Raw genomic sequence first — 16,236 nt, 5'->3', positions numbered from 1 at the left:
GAATTCTTTAGTTACGTTTAGATAGTTTAGTTCAGTATAGCCCAGAATTTTTAAGAGAACGTGTGCAAGATGAAAAGGAGTCCCTTTAGAGATAGAAAAATTATGACACAGACCTGTGATAATAATGTCAAGAAGGCAAACACCCTAAATCATCTCCCTGAAATGCTAAAGCAGAGGCTGTTGGCTTGCTTGTTAGCATTTCAAGTCATGTGCAGAGCAAGACCCTGGAGAAAGAATGGCTGGGCCTGTGGCTCAAGCTGATGTCCGCAGGCCAGGTGAGGAGTACACAGAGCTCTTCAGCCTCACTCGCCTGTCTTATGGTCCGGGAAGTGCTCTCTGGGAGAAAAGAGTGGGAAGCTTAGACAGAGGCATTTGAAACCCAAGTAAGTAAAGAGATTCTAGGAGAGCCCAGAGTCCTCCAAATGCATGTGAGACTCATGAACTCACAGATCCCGTGGGTACCAAAAGGGAGACCAGGAGAGATGGAGGGAGGCCAGAACAGGCAAATATCACCCTAATCTCACAAAAGGGAAGTGGGTGGATGAGGACAATAGCATCAGTTAGGGAGGCCTAGTCTGTGCGAGGCAGGCATTTCTTTCACAGATGGAGTGGCCAAGCTAAGAGGTTAAGTGCCTGCCTGAGGTCACGCAGCAGCCACCAAGCAGGGATGCTAAACTTGGTCTGTGCTCTCTCCAACATGCTCTGTTGCCATGTGAAAGGCACCACTTCCAGAGCTGTCTGCTTCCTAACATGGTGTATGTGACTTGGGCAAATCATTGTTTTTGCTGAGCCTCCATTTCCTTCTCTCTAAGATGAAGTGACAGAAAATCTCTAGGGCCTCTCTCTGCTTTAATATACTGTGGTTTTTTTGGATTCCAGATCAGCCTGATTCAGCTGCAGCCTGGCTTGCTGACCTCTGTCCTGATGTCCCCATGACTCTCCTCTTAAGGGGCGCACGTGACTACTCACCAGCACAGTGTGCTTGTAGGCTCGGTGGATCACGATGCTGTAGCCAAACATGGTCACGTCCACCTGTTTAACCCACAAGGCCAGTGACGGGTCTCGGTCCTCATTCTTGGCTGTGACAACGAACTTGGGGAAAGAGTCTGAGCTCGGCCTGCTTCCTGTGGTGCAGAGGATGAGTGGGCAGCTTGTCTGGAAGTCAAAGGGGAAGCCATCAAAGGTGAGGTAGTGGCCATAGCCCGAGACAATGCAGGAGGCGTCGGTGCGGGCTTGGCAGTAGTACAGTCCACCCTCCTCCATGCAGTACTCATCATCCTTGCAGGGAACGGTCTCACAGTGGACGCTGTTGTCTGTACCATTGCAATAGCAGAAGATCTGGCAGTCCAGGTCCACCCAGAAGGTTTCATTGGTGGCAAGCTGGTGCCCCTCAAAGTTGCAGCCACACTCAATCCGCGTGACACACTGGCTGCCCAGGAGGGCATAGCCCTCGTCACACTGACATCCCTCAGAGCAGCTATCCACGCAGATGGGGCCCAGGGCCAGGGTCTCACAGGTCTCTGTACATGTCATACACTCCTCAAAGTGGCTGTTCTCTGGGCACTCCAGAGCTGCAGGTAGTCAAGGAGAAGACAGGTCAGAAAAGGAAAAAAGCCAGAGTAAGAAGTGTGAGTTCATGCATGTGTGTGTGTGAGTGTATGTCTATGTGTGTGCATACGTGCGTTTGTGCATGTGTGTGTGTGTGTGTGTGTGCATGCATGTGTGTTTCACTCTTGTTGCCCAGGCTGGAGTGCAATGGCGCCATCTTGGCTCACTGCAACTTTGCCTCCCAGGTTCAAGCGATTCTCCCTTCTCAGTCTCCCGAGTAGCTGGGATTGCAGATGCCCACCACCACATCTGGCAAATTTTTGTATTTTTAGTAGAGATGGGGTTTCACCATGTTGGCCAGGCTGGTCTTGAACTCCCGACCTCAGGTGATCCAACAGCCTTGGTCTCCCAAAGTGCTGGGATTACAGGTGTGAGGCATTGTGCCTGGCCCATGTAGAAAATTTTGAGTCTAAGACCCAGAATTGAGCACCTGTAACATGCTAGGCACGGTCCTAGGCACTTTTGTGTACCTTATCTCAACAACCTGGAAAGCAAGGTAAATCTTATCATTCCCATCTTATAGGTGAGGACACTGAAGTTCAGTGATTTAACTTAACTAGCAAGTGCCAGAGAGAGATGTAATCTGGGTCCACTGACTCAAAGACTCTGGAAAGGGAGCATTGTATGTTTGGAGACCATAGAGACCTGTGGCTAATGCTAACTTAACTCTGGGATGTTATTTCATGTCTTCAGAGCTTCTGTCTCCTCTTTCATTAAGTATGAACCACATTTACCTAGCAGGGTTGTTCTGAGGATTCATAATCGAATCTATCAAGTTCTTAGTAGGGTCTCCATCAATGGTATGCCCCTTTCCCTCTTTGCACCTCCTTTTATTACACAGACAGGCTATATGTGGGTATTTTTACTCTGCAAATTGGCTCATTGTCTCTCCCGTTGTCCTTCATTTCTCTGTTCCTGGTGCCCTCTGACCTCGTCCACCTCCTCCTCATTCTCTGCATAGAAAGTGATCATCCCCCAGCCCCTTTGCCCACAGGCTTTCCCCTTTCTGGACGGCCCCCTGCTCCAACACACAGACAAAGCCAAATCCCACCAATCCTTCAAGTCCCACTTCAAATTGCCTGTCCTCCCAGAAGACTTCCTTGAAAGATAAGTCTCTTAGTGAAAAAGAACAGCGCACACTTGTAATCCCAGAACTCTGGAGGATAAGGCAGGTGGATCACCTGAGGTCGGGAGTTCGAGACAGTCTGGCCAACATGGTGAAATCCCATCTCTACTAAAAGTACAAAAAAATTTAGCCAGGCGTGGTGGCACACAACTGTTATCCCAGCTGCTCAGGAGGCTGAGGCACGAGAATCACTTGAACCTGGGAGGAGGAGGTTGCAGTGAGCAAAGATCATACCACTGTACTCCAGACTGGGCAAAAGAGCAAGACTCCGTTTCAAACAAACAAACAAACAAAGCACAGCACATAAGTAATAACAGCAGCACAGGATGCTCACCATGTAGTGGTGAGTATACTTCCCATTTCTCTCTATTACTTTAATGGGTCACAATTTGCCCGGGCCAGGGACAGAACTCAAGAGCACAGAAGAAGCCTCCTACAAGTCTGTGCAATCTAAAGATCTGCGAAGGACCCCACCATCTTCTGGGAAAATAAGATCTTGCCTTTAAAACTTTCTTTGGCTTACATACATACCATCACTCCTTAATACTGTGTTATAATCCAAGGACACGGAAGACATTACAGAGAAATAAATTGCATGGCAAGAATAGCTCTGCCCACAAGTACCGATACAACAGTGGACTGAAAGCCAATCATTTTTTCCTCCGGGCTAAGGGACTATCTCCACCCCCATTGCCTACAATACCATACGGCTTTGGAGTTGAAGGCTAGTTCAGCACTGATTATATATGGCTGTATGGAGGGATTTTCACATTTGTCTCTAAATTATGAATGTTCTAACACTGACTGCAGATTTATGATGATAGCAAATAACATGACTTATTTAAATGGCTCTCACTTTATGACTTATTGTGTTGTCTGAATTTGTCTGAAAGTCTGGGACATACAGACGTAGAGTAATAAAACTTCCCCTAGGCCCCAAAATGCCTCTGTGAAATTACTTAATTGGGCAGCCTGGCTCTGCCAACAGGAGGGCCAGTTAAAAATATCTGAACACAGAGGCAGCAGTTGTCTCTCTCCAGGTTCAAAGAAGACTGTGTTCCTGATTCACAGCTGTCGTCCAGTTCAATCCCCGCTCTGCAAAACTCCGACCAGATTAATCTGTTAGTACTTGGAGGCCTGATGAATCAAGTGTGCACTTCCAGTCCTTCTCGCCAGATCCATGTACACAAGATCTAGATGAGACATCCTGGGGGACATCTCAAGTAGGAGCCCTGGCCCTCAGCCCAAGAAAGCCATGTTCCATGTGACTGCTTCTGCCCACATCATGCCTAAAAAAGGCACTGATAAGAGCTTCCTCCGGGTCTGCTGGCCCAGATGAGGGATAATGAGAAGCCCTTCTCAGTAGCTGTCACATGCAGGAAAACAAGGAACATTACCGTCACTCCCTGCTAACTTGGCACACACGATGGCACCAAACTGTGCTCCGTGCAGCACAAAAACAACTCAGAAACATCCCCTGCCGGGTAGGAGTTAGCAGCCTAAAAGGACGGCACTGAAACGGGCTGGCAGCAGAACAGATTTGGTATGGGGGAGACTCGACAATCCTGCCACATGAATGAAATACAACGGGGAGGCTCAGTGTGGGAGCAGAAACAGAATCATGTTGGATAAGCTGGAGACAGGACAAAAAAGGATATAGGGAGGTGGAAGGAAAGAAAAAGGCTTTGGGAAAGTATGGTAAATTCCCACCAGATGTGGTGGCCAACAGAAACTGTGGAGGTTCTCCTGCTGTAGGTAGCTTTGGAGTCTCAGCTTTTAATAGCAATTAGTCCCTCCTCAGGGCCTCACCAGGGACACAACTGCCCTTCCCTGAGATGACAGCCACTAAACCCTCCACATGTTCCTTGGATTTCCCAAGGTCAGAAATCATAGATTTAAAAAGATGTGTGTGTGTGTGTGTGTGTGTGTGTGTGTGTGTGTGTGTGTGTGTTGGTTTTCAGCTCTGTCTGTTGAAAGGGACTAGAGGCAAAGCAAAAACACCCTAAGAGCAATGGGGACACCTCCCTTACAACTTGGTTTCTAATAACATTCCCCACTTACCAGGGCTTCTTGGAGTCATGCTGATTCCAGCATGGGGCAGGGAAGATTAAAAGATGAGTGTGAAGCATCTTGTTATGCCAAAGGGAAGAAAGAGATCAAAACAGAATGACAGATGCATGCCGAAAGGACACAGGAGCCAGCTTCAAGGAGCTCCTACAGGCCAATCTGGAGCAATTTTAACACCAAAAATAATTAATAAATGGAATATGAAACATAGGTCACTGGAAAAAACAGGCATCCATGTTCAGATTGATAAGACGACTGATAGACAGACAGATAGACTGACAGACAGGATATCTGCACGCTCTTAAAGTATCTCTCCACAGGTTGCTTATTAGTTTCAAGGGAAAGGTCACAGTGACTCTACAGCAGAGACATTCAACAACACCTTGACCTTGGGATCAACATGCACATCATCAACGAGGGGAGGCTGGACAAGATCGTGCTTCCACATGTGCTGTGATTCCATGAGAAATGCCACATGGCACCGGCCCGGGAGGCTGAGTGGAGATGCACAGCTGAAGTGCATCAGGGTGGGACATCCACCCCAATGGAGGGTCATTCTGTTTTAAAAGGCAGGGAGGCTGTGTTCTTCAAAAATGTCCATAACGGAAAAGACAGAGAAAACTAAGTTATGAGACTAAAGAGACATGATGATGAAATGCAACATGTGATTCCAGACTAGGCCTGTGCTGAGTGTCCCCCTGCACCCCAAAAGAGCTGCAGAGAACACTGCTCAGTCAACTGACAAAATTGGAATGTGGTTATTAAATTACTGTATCAATGTTTAATGTTCTAGGTTGAAAACTGAACTGTGGTTATATATGTAAATGCCTCTACTCTAAGTTTTACGTGTAAGAGGGCATGAAGTCTACAACTCACTCTTATATGGAGAGCAAGGAGGGAGGACGGAAGAGACAGGGAGAGGGAGGGAGTGATAAAACAAATGAACACATGTTATCGATAGGTTAATCTGGGCAATGGGTATACAGGTGTTCTGTTACGTAGCTTTGAAATTGTTTCAAAATAAGAAGCTAAGAAAATAAACAAACTTAGGAAGAAATACAATGGGCCAGGTTTCTCATTCTCAGAGAAAAGAAATCAAAAATGGAAAACTAGAAAACTCCGTGGTATTGGACTGAAACTGTAGATTTAGTATGAACTCAGGCTGAGATAGAGACAGAGACAGGTAAAAAGAGAGAGCGACATAGCTAGCTACGTAAAAATGTGTGGAGCGTGTGTATAGGCCGTACCTGCATTTCCTAACTCTCTCCACTAAGGGACGCTAGAGTCAATGACACTCTAGGAAGAAAAGGGCACCCCAGACACCCAGATCCTATCTCCTCAACACTATGATCCGCTGGAAGGAACCAGAGATCCTTGGAGAAATGGCTAATCCAAGGCTGGAGCAGAGAAAGTACAAGAGGAGCCTGGACTACATTGTGCCCGGTGGAAAGCAATAAATAATGAAGCGCATGTCAACCATGTCAACAGAAACCACTGCTGGAAGGGATTCCAACTGGCCATATAGGGAACAATTCCAGCATAAAAACAAACTATGATAACAGATACAATTGGTTAAGTAGGAATCCATGAGTCCATACTCATGTAAATAAACAAAAATAAATAAATAGGTGAAAAAGAAATCTCTTTACAATAGAATGCCAACTAATAAATGCAGGAGCTATTGAATTAGAAAAAAAATCACCATTTTACAAACAGTAATAAACAATTCAGGCAAAAATCATCACTGGATGCTAAATCTAGTGAATGAAAATTTAAAGAATAAAATAGCTATCTAAATTGAAAATATTTCCCTGAAAAATATGTATTAATTATATGGTTAAAAAAAAAAACAGTAACTTTCAATGGAGAAATTTGACAGATGCTACCTTAAGCAAGTGATCAATTCTATCATGCTCAGTGTAACGGGACAAACCAACATCAGTGGCCTCTAGATATGATACATTGAGAAGACACATCACGGCTTTTGTGGTATCCCTGCCAAAACTGCATAATTTCAATGTAACCATGAGGAAATATAGGCCAACTCCAACTGAGAAACAGTCTGCAAAATAACTGGCCTGTGCTCTTCAAAAATGCTAAGACAATGAAGGTCAAAGACTGAGGACCTACTCCAGATTAGAGGCACCTACAGAGACATAATAAGATACAACATGCGATCCTGGATTGGTCCAGGGTTTTGTTTTGTTTTGTTTTGTTTTGATTTTTTTTTTTTTTTTGGCTATAAAAGACATTATTGGAACCACTAACAAAATATGAGCATGGTCATCAGGTTACATAATAGTATTGTATTAACGGCAATATCCTGATTTTAATGATTGTGTTATGGTCATATAAATGTTCTTATTCTTAGGAAGCACAGTGAAATATTTAGGTACAAACAGGCATAATGACAGCAACTTACTCTCAAGTGGTTTAGAAAAAGACTGAGTATATTTTTAGAGATAGAATTATAACGAAAATGTGTTAAAATGTTAACGATGAGGGAATCGAGAGAATGGTAGACTACATTATTCCTGCAACTTTTCTGTAAGTCTAAAATTATTTCACATTAAAAAGTACTTTTGCCAATTAAAAAAATACAACAGGGCGCGGTGGCTCACGCCTGTAATCCCAGCACTTTGGGAGGCCGAGGCGGGTGGATCACGAGGTCAAGAGCTCGAGACCATCCCGGTCAACATGGTGAAACCCCGTCTCTACTAAAAATACAAAAATTAGCTGGGCATGGTGGTGCGTGCCTGTAATCCCAGCTACTCAGGNTGTAGCATGCTGCAGGCACTTCACAAGGATCAATAAATGACTGGAATGAATATGTGCAATAAAACCCCATAATAATATATCATAGAATCCACACTTCAAGATTTATTCTGAATTTTCCAAACTTTCTGGTTACTAAATGTTGAATTAAGTGCAGAATATAAGCGAGGCAAATTTAGGAATATTAACCGGGAGGATGAGCATATAAGTTATCAAACAAAAATCCTAAAATGCAATAAAATCAATGGGAAAAAAAAAAAGAAAAAAAAAAAAAAAAAAAAAAAAAAAAAAAATACAACGGAGGACAGATACACAGACGTAGGGGATGAAATCTTAATGGCGGCCGTGGCTTTGGTGTGGGGCCCAACTTTGTGGAGGGAGAGGGATGTGTGCTGAAGCCCAGATGAGGCATTTTTTGCCCCAGGAGTAGATCCTGCCTTCTGCCATGTTGCTTCTCCCTGTGACCTCCCCAATAACCAAGGGTGTTATATATCAGGTCTTCCCAGCAAGTATTCTAATTACTACTAGTACTTGCCATTGCCTTGCTGAGAGGGGTCAGATACTCTTGGGACAAAATTAAAAGCCAGCAACACAGGACTCTCTTAATACCCATTGTCAGGTTTGCTCTGGGGAGCATGCTAATCTCTATGCCCTAAAGGCGCCCTGGCCATCACCTCCTATCGAAATGAATGGGGCTCTTCTTTGCCAAGGGGAAAGGCACCTACACAGCCATCACAAAGATTTCCAGTCCTTTGACATGGTGTCTCTACCCTCTGCTCGATAAAACCACATGTAAATAGGATGGCTAATTGTTCTACAGTGAAGAGGTACTGTGCAGTTGGGAACAAAAGTAAAGATGAGAAGCTGTCTGGTTTGGGGTGATGAGTCTTTGGGGAGACACATCAGACTAGGGCAGGTATACATAGTAATTAACATCGTCCTTGAGCTCAGTCCCACTTGGGAGGGAAGTCCTGAGTAAGGCCCAGTATGGCATCTATTTCCCGCCTAGAGAGCCTCTCCCAGAATCCAACCTCAACTTACGGCAGAAGTCATAGGTCCGCCAGGGCCCCACCTCCACGTCGGCGTTCTTGCAGGCGCTTGCGTACCGGGCCACAGAGTCACAGAGCTCTGACTCGTTGCCCCCACTCTGGCACAGGCGGAAGAGGCAGGTGCGGTAGTAGGCAGTGACGTTGACCACCCCGTGGCACTCCAGGAAGGAGCTGTTGGAGGGGTCGTTGATGATGCCGCACCTCGAGCGGCTTCGATAAAACTTGAGCAGCTCTGAGTCGTTGTTGCAGGCCTTCAGCAGGTCCCCACACTCCCCGTTGCAGATCTCCTCGAAAGTTGTCCAGCTTTCCAGGAACACTGCCAGGTTGTCCGTGCACTTGCCGTTGGGGAGGCAGAACTCGTCACTGGCGTTGGCATTGAAGAAGCCGCACAAGCCCCCCGTGCAATTGAAGTACGCGGTGGATAGCCGGATGTACAACAGACCTACGTCTGAGTACTGGACGGTCACCACGCCCTTGGACTCCACTGTCGTACTGTTTTTGTTTCGATAAATTTCCAGCTTCCCCGAAGGATGGAAAAAAGGCAATTCCACTTCCTGACCGTTCAACTGAAAAATCAATTCATTCTTATCAGTTCCAGAGAGGTTAAGCCTTTCCAGAGAGGTCAAGAAGCTGATGGTCTATGGAAGCCACACAGATACCAGCTGACTTGTCATGGGTTTATTTATTTATTTATTTATTTATTTATCTATTTTTGGGATTCCCCTGATTAGACCTATTTGCTGTTTATTTTTGTGTATTCTGGATCCAAAGTTAGCCCAAAACAAACTAAACTGAAAGGCAAGTAAAAATCGTCTTAGATACATGGCTCCCTCCTGCTGCCTGGCACCTCTGCTTTGGTGTCTTTCAAAACAGCTCCCCTTCTTCCCTGCCTTTCTAGCTCCTTTTCTCTTCCAATCTTACTTTTTCTGGGTCCCAGCTCCTCGGGGGCACATAGCATACCTCTAATGATCTTGCTGTCCATTCACCTGTCTACCTCCTACTAGTCGATTAATAAATTAAGCTCTGCCATTTTGGCAGTGGGAATAAAAACACATCCTTTCCAGTTTGAGGATGGATATTTTATCATGTCTTTGGACAGTGCTGTGTTGGCTTTTGTTTTCCAAACTAGACTTCAGGTGACATAAAATGCATGTCACATCCCAGTTCTGCAACAATTAGCTGTGGGACCTTCACTTACCCTTTTAGCATCTTCATGTGAAAATGAGGAGATGCACTAGATAACTCTCAAGATTCCCTCTAGAGCTAAGGATCTATGAGCCTGGATGCCTAATGATGGTTTTTTCAGAGCAAGTCAGAGGGATGGAGTCACCCCTTACATCACTCCACATAGATGATGTACAGGTAGGGAAGTGAGCAGGGTGCAAGAGTTAAGAGCACAGATTCTGGAGCCAGCCAGGAGCGTGTGAATCCCCTTTCAGAGTTAAGTTTCCCTGTGGAAGTTACTTAGCCTCTCTGTGCCTCAGTTTTCTCATCTGTAAAGTGAGGATCATAAGATCAAGTGTGACACTGCTTATAAGAGGCTTAGAATAGTGCTTGGCACATAGTAAGTGTTCTGTAAGTATTTGCTATTCCAGAGAGCTAGTCCTGCTCTATCTAATCCCAGTGCATGCCATTTCTCCACCTGATAAGTCCGATTTGGTGCCGATCATTAGAAAATGCTCCTATCTGGAGCCATCTTCTTCCTAGAATCCACTCACAGGCAGAGGCAGAAGGGCAAGCCTGAAGAGGATGGCGAGCTCCTCCTCCTGGCTGGACGCACCAGGAACCCCTCCAAGGGAGCAAGGAGCCTTACCTTGACTTCCGAAGCCCCGATGCCTCCGATCTTGACCTCCTGGTCGGCTACCAGAATCCGAAGTCCCCGCAGCCACTCAGGGCCTGCATCTGGCTTCTTCTTGTTGATGTCGATTTCCAAGTACTCTGGCCGCTCGGGGCAGGTCTTCAGGAGGGTGTAGGAGAACTCGGAGGGGAAGGCGTAGGCGGCGCCGTCGAAGGTGTGCAGCACCTGGTTCTGGCTGAGCAGGCACACGGTCTCCCGCTCGGGGAAGCAGCCCTGGTAGCCGTCCTCCACAGCGCACACCTCCCCGCTGCCGCAGGTCCTGTTGAAGCAGTAGACGTCTCCGCCCTCCTCGCACAGGCACTGCACTGTGCAGTTGGCCGTGGCCCAGAAGAACTCCCCCATGGTGTAGTAGTGGCCGTCGAAGTCGCAGCCGCACTTGTGCAGCGGGACGCACTGGCTGGTGCTGAGGACGAAGCCCTCGTTGCACTCGCAGCCCTCGGTGCACGGCGTGGCACAGCTCTGTGAGGCTGTCAGGTCGGAGCACGTGTTGGGGCAGCTGCTGGTGCACACGGAGTAGTGGCTGAAGCTGGGGCACTGCACCGTGGACACTGGCACCGGGAAAGGGAGAGAGCCGATAACAAGGTGAACGGACCCCGAGTGCTAACTGGCCAGAATCTTAACGCCCCTCCTGGATCACTTAGTTCCTAGAGTGAGGGTCAAGAGCCCTCTCATTCGAGGAAGAGGGAATTGAGGTTGCATCTGTAAAACCCAGCTCAAAGACTCTCCTAATAACTACTGAGCAGCGTGACTGGACTGAGAACTTTTACTGGAATGTGATCATCTTGATTAAAATTAAACTTCAGGATGCCATCCTTTCTAGACTGCTGATTACCCAGTATAGGTCTATTATTTGGCGATCCACACTATTGAGATGTTTTAAGAGCATCCACCGATGGACATATAAATTGATCTGATTTTAAAGAGCATGGCCTATTCTTAGAAGGAAATAAATCCAACTTTCAGGAGAAATGAAAAATGTAACCGTTAGAGGAGTAATTCGAAACGTGAAATTTGCAACAGGGAGGCACTTAAAATACCTAAGTGTGACCAAGGAAGGCTGTGGGGATGAATTCCTTGGGATATTAAAAATAAGAAAGAACCCTGGCTACCTGCAAATAATTCAAAGAATTTGTGTGGCTGTTTCTCCAGGAGACTAGGCAAGATGTCTTCTAAATGCCCTTCTTGCCTTAGAAATCCTCTTTAATAGCATCTGGGTCTACATAAATGTTTGAGTCTCGCTGAATCCTACAAGCAGGGGCTCAGGGGCCTGGTAAACTACCTCTCTGAATTAAATGGAATCCATTGCACCAGAATGAGAGAGAGAAAAGAAAGAGAAATGTGGAGGATGGGAAAGTAGTGCCACTAGAAAATATAGCCATTGTGACGTTTTAGTTAGGCAATTTGGATGCTCTTGGCTTATAGAAGAATCAAAGAGAAGTCGTATTCAATCTCAACTTGAATCCAAATATGGATGTTCAGGTCATAAGAGAGTCTGATCAGTTACACAGCAAGAATACAGTTGCTTGTATTATAGTTTGACCAATCTTAAGAACTGAACCTGATACATGATGGTTTATATGACTCCAACCTGTACTGATAGGAAGAATTCTCCTTCTAGCCTTGGAACTTAAATAAACCTTTAAATCTTCTCACCTTCCTGCTACTCTCAAATGCATGGATTACAATTTTCTATTTACTCACATAGATAAAACCAAGAACTAGGAAGGAAACTAAATCTATTTGTTTTTAAACTGTATATAATTAGAAAAAGAAATAAATATTTAAGTGGGACATTTAAGAAGGAAATATTTAAGAAGGAAAAAATAATGAGACAACTAAATGGTACAAACCGCTTAATCCAAAAGTGTAATTCAAAAGAGCCTGGATTTCCGCAAAGTTGGGGCTTTTCCTAGCCATCCTAACATTTAAGAAAAAGGGCTTCTTCACTCATATGCTGTATTCCTCATCTGCAGCAGCAGCAGGGCACAAACCTTAAAAGGTCTTAAAGTAGAGAAGAAAGTGCCAAGGAAAAATTGCTGCAAGTTTTATGTGTGAAGTGAGCTATTTTCCCAAGGGCTGGTTTTGATGGCCCGGGCCCACAGCTGCATTAACTCAACAGCCACAAAAGTAATCACCTCCACCTCTGGACACCCTACCTCCTTGCTCAACTCTGGAGGTGCCATTCCCTGCTACGGGACTTCCTGCCATGCCTTCCATGTTTCCAGACCATGTATGTTCATCAATGGGTTCTTGTTTCCTGGCTGTGATATTAAGTGGGTGCAAAAGTAAAGATCCTTTCACAATTCATTCTTTGTAACTTGTGATATTTCAACCTCCCCCCTCATTCTTGGGCCACAAGTCTTAACAAGGACATTTGGAGGAGCCCCCAAAGCCTATCCCTGCCCCCTGCACAAGAGAAGTCTGTCATGGGGATGGGATGCTAGCTTACCACACCCAGTCTGGATTCGCCAGTCTCCGATTGGAATGCCAAGGGCTTGGCACACAAGGGCGTAGGCCTGGATGGCTTGGCAGAGGAGCGTGCCATTGTCCCTCACACTGCACAGGTCATACACGCAGCTGTGCACAAAAGCGGTGGGATCCACGACAGTGCCACACTCCCACAGGGGGCCGTCTGTCTTGTTGAGGAAGCCGCAGTAGTCAGAGCCAAAGTAGAGGGCTTCAGTGGCGGTGTCGCATTGTGTGCAGTTGTCCACACAGCCGGAGTCGCACTTCCAGTCCGCGTGGTACACACGCCAGCTCTCTCCCAGATCCAGGACAGACATGGCCGGCCTGCCATCTGGGCGGAGGAAGTCATCCAGTGGGTTTTTATTATAGTTTCCACAGAGCCCACAAGTGGAGTTGATATAGGAGCCTGGGATGGAAATAGAGGCGTAGTGCTGGCCATCGAAAGTCACTAGGAGCCCAAAATCTGTTTCCACGGCAGTAGACATGCCACTCTGGTAGATTTTCACTGTCCCCAAGTCTAAGGTGACGGGCAAAGAAGTCACTAGGTCATTAACCTGCCAACAACAGTAATAGTGAAAGGCAGGTGAGCAGGTGCCTGGCACTGGGTTCCAGCAGAGATCAGGAAAGGAAGGCAAAGCCACTCAACGCTCCAGAGAGAACGGCCACCTTAGGTCCAGGCTCCAGTGGGCTTCCCTCTGATTAAGGCAAAGGCCTGGGGGAAACTGAAGAGAGCTGCTTGTGGGCCAGCCCAAGCACTGTGTATATGGGCTGTGATCGCTGTGGTGGACCTAGTGCCACCACAGACTCCTCTGGGGACTGCATGGTTGTCAACCTTTCCTGGCTGGCTCTTGGCTAGCTCCAAATCTTTTCTTCAAAGACCAGTCACCTCCCTTTTTCTCTGTATTCCTCTAAATATCCATTCTTTTTGTCTCAGCTTAAGTCATGTATTTGCCAGGACCCCTTTACTGCCTTTAGTCCTCCTGACCCCATTCTCAGCTCGAGTATGTGTTGGGGCACTGTTGGACACCATTTAGCTTTGAGGCTATCCTGATGTAGCATTCTCCAAGTGTTGTGCCCTGTAACTTCCTTGTGTCAGAACTACGTCATGTAACCATTCAACAACAACACATTTAAACCCCTGCTAGGTACCAAGCACTATGTCAGGAACTGAGGAAACTGAGAAGAAAAGAATTAAAAAATACAATTGCCCCAGCCCCTCAAGGAGCTCTCAGTCTGCTGAAGAAGCAGGACACGCATCAGTACTTACAGCATACTCTTTAAGTGTAAGTCAATAGAGGATGCAATGGGAAAGCACTAAATGAACGTTGAATCTAGCATAGGGGAATCATGTAGGGTTTTAGAGGCAGTTAAGTCTGACCTGGGTCTTCAAAGATAAACAGAAGTGGTCAAAGGAAGAGCGCGGGAAGGGCAGAGAATTTCAAGATAAGAGAGCAGAGGCAGGAGGGTGAGGAACAGCTGGGTGGGGTTGGGGGGCAGTCACTGAGGTGTTACTGGACTCCAGAGGGAAGAGATGCTGAAGATTGAAGATGAGGCTGGAGGCACAGGCAAGGTCCATTCATTCTACAAATACATATTTAGGACTTTATGTGTACCAAGCACTGTTCTAACGGTTGGGAATTAGCAGCAAGTGAAATGAACAGAAGTCTGTGCCTCACAGAACTTATATTTTAGCTGGGGAGACCAACAACAAGGAAAGTAAGTGAATAAAACATTTATGTCAGATGAGCGTTATGCAGAAAAATAAAGAGCAGGAAATACCTTTTTTAAAAAATGCTAAGAAACTTTGGGAGGCTGAGATGGGCGGATCACCTGAGGTCAGGAGTTCGAGATCAGCCTGACCAACACGGAGAAACCCCGTCTCTACTTAAAAATAATAATAATAATAATAAATGCTAAGAAAAAGGGTTTCTAATTTTAAATAGAATGGTCAGGAAAGACCTCCTTGGGAAGGAGACATCTGAGATAAGAAAGCAAGCCATGTGGTTATCTGAGGTGAGAGCCTCTCTTGAGGAGGGAACAGCGGGCCCTAGGTTGGGAGAACAACTGGGTGCTCCCAGGATTACAAAGGGTATAGGGGACAGTGTGTGGAGAGAGACGCCAGGAGAGGGCAGCAATAGATGACGTCAGAGTGAGAAGAGCAGCCAGGACAAGTAGGGCCTCAGCCACTGTAAAGACTTTTTTGGCTTTGACTCTGAGCAAGATGGAGAGCCCAGGGAGTGTTTAAAGCAAAGGGTCGGCACAATCTGACTTCTGCTTTGAAAGAATTTCTCTGGCTTCTGTGTTGAGAACAGATCTTGGAGGGCCTTTTAAGCCATGTTAAAAACAAAACAAAAGTTAGATTTCTATTCTATAGGAAGAGCCCGTGAAGGCTTTTAAGCAAGGGAATGACATTATCAGATTTGCGTATTAGAAAGTCCATCCTGGCCAGCATGAAGAACTTATTGAAGGAAGTTGAGATTAGAAACAGAGAAGCCAGACAGGAAATTGCTGCAAGAGTCCAGGGAGGTGATGAGGATGAGGGCCTAAACTAGCAGCAGACATGAAGAGGGAGGGATGAGCTTACAGAACACACACAGCTGGATGTAGTGGTTTTGCAGTGGGGAATGAGAAATGAGAGAAGAATCAAGAGTGAGCCCCAGCTATCTAGTTCAGGTGAGTAAGTGGCTTGATAAGCCTCAAAAAGAGAGAGTTAATTTTCTTTCTCACACTTACCATGCCTGGCACCTACAGACACTCATGCTCATGGGCTGGGATGGAATGACTTGTCTTAGAGCAGTCCTCGGTGGGCTTGACTGTAAGTGCACATAAGCTTTCCAGGATGTCCTGGACTTATACTGATTCCTGGCACATGAGAAAAACAAGGGTCTTTCCTGTCATCATTATTGCTACTTTCTGAGTTGTTTAGGAGATGAGATGATGATCTAGCATCCCTTCCAAGATTTACTATGGCAGATGCCATACGCAACTCTCTGTCTCTACAGATTACGAGTTGGTCCTTACCAGAATCACTCTTAATGGTTCATTCACTACAATGTAGGCTTTTCCTAGAATGTGCTTCAGAACTCTTCCAGCCTCTACCAATTACCCAAAGCTGCTACCACTTTTTTCTGTTTTTGAGACAGAGTCTTACTCTGTCCCCTAGGCTGGAGTGCAGTGGCACAAACCTGGCTCCCTGCAGCCTCAACTTCCCTGGCTCCAGTGATCCTCCCACCTCAGCCTCCTGAGTACCTGGGACTACAGGTGCATGCCACAACATCTGGCTTTTT

General features: G+C 46.1%; 1 protein-coding gene across 1 annotated transcript in view; it reads right to left on the bottom strand.

Annotated features, from left to right (window-relative positions):
• The window catches only part of LOC108300492 (tubulin-specific chaperone cofactor E-like protein), a 165,233-nt gene that overhangs the window by 43,308 nt on the left and 105,689 nt on the right, over nucleotides 1-16,236 (bottom strand). Inside the window, exons 14-17 of the mRNA XM_037736754.1 lie at nucleotides 12,933-13,503; nucleotides 10,439-11,031; nucleotides 8,618-9,191; nucleotides 970-1,571 (exon numbers count right to left, since the gene is read on the bottom strand). Of these exons, the coding sequence (XP_037592682.1) occupies nucleotides 970-1,571; nucleotides 8,618-9,191; nucleotides 10,439-11,031; nucleotides 12,933-13,503 (2,340 nt within the window). The remainder of the gene's footprint in view (nucleotides 1-969; nucleotides 1,572-8,617; nucleotides 9,192-10,438; nucleotides 11,032-12,932; nucleotides 13,504-16,236) is intronic.

This window comes from Cebus imitator, unplaced genomic scaffold (assembly GCF_001604975.1).
Source record: "Cebus imitator isolate Cc_AM_T3 unplaced genomic scaffold, Cebus_imitator-1.0 Scaffold28, whole genome shotgun sequence".
Taxonomy (NCBI): domain Eukaryota; kingdom Metazoa; phylum Chordata; class Mammalia; order Primates; family Cebidae; genus Cebus; species Cebus imitator.
This window is presented reverse-complemented; position numbering and strand designations above follow the sequence as displayed.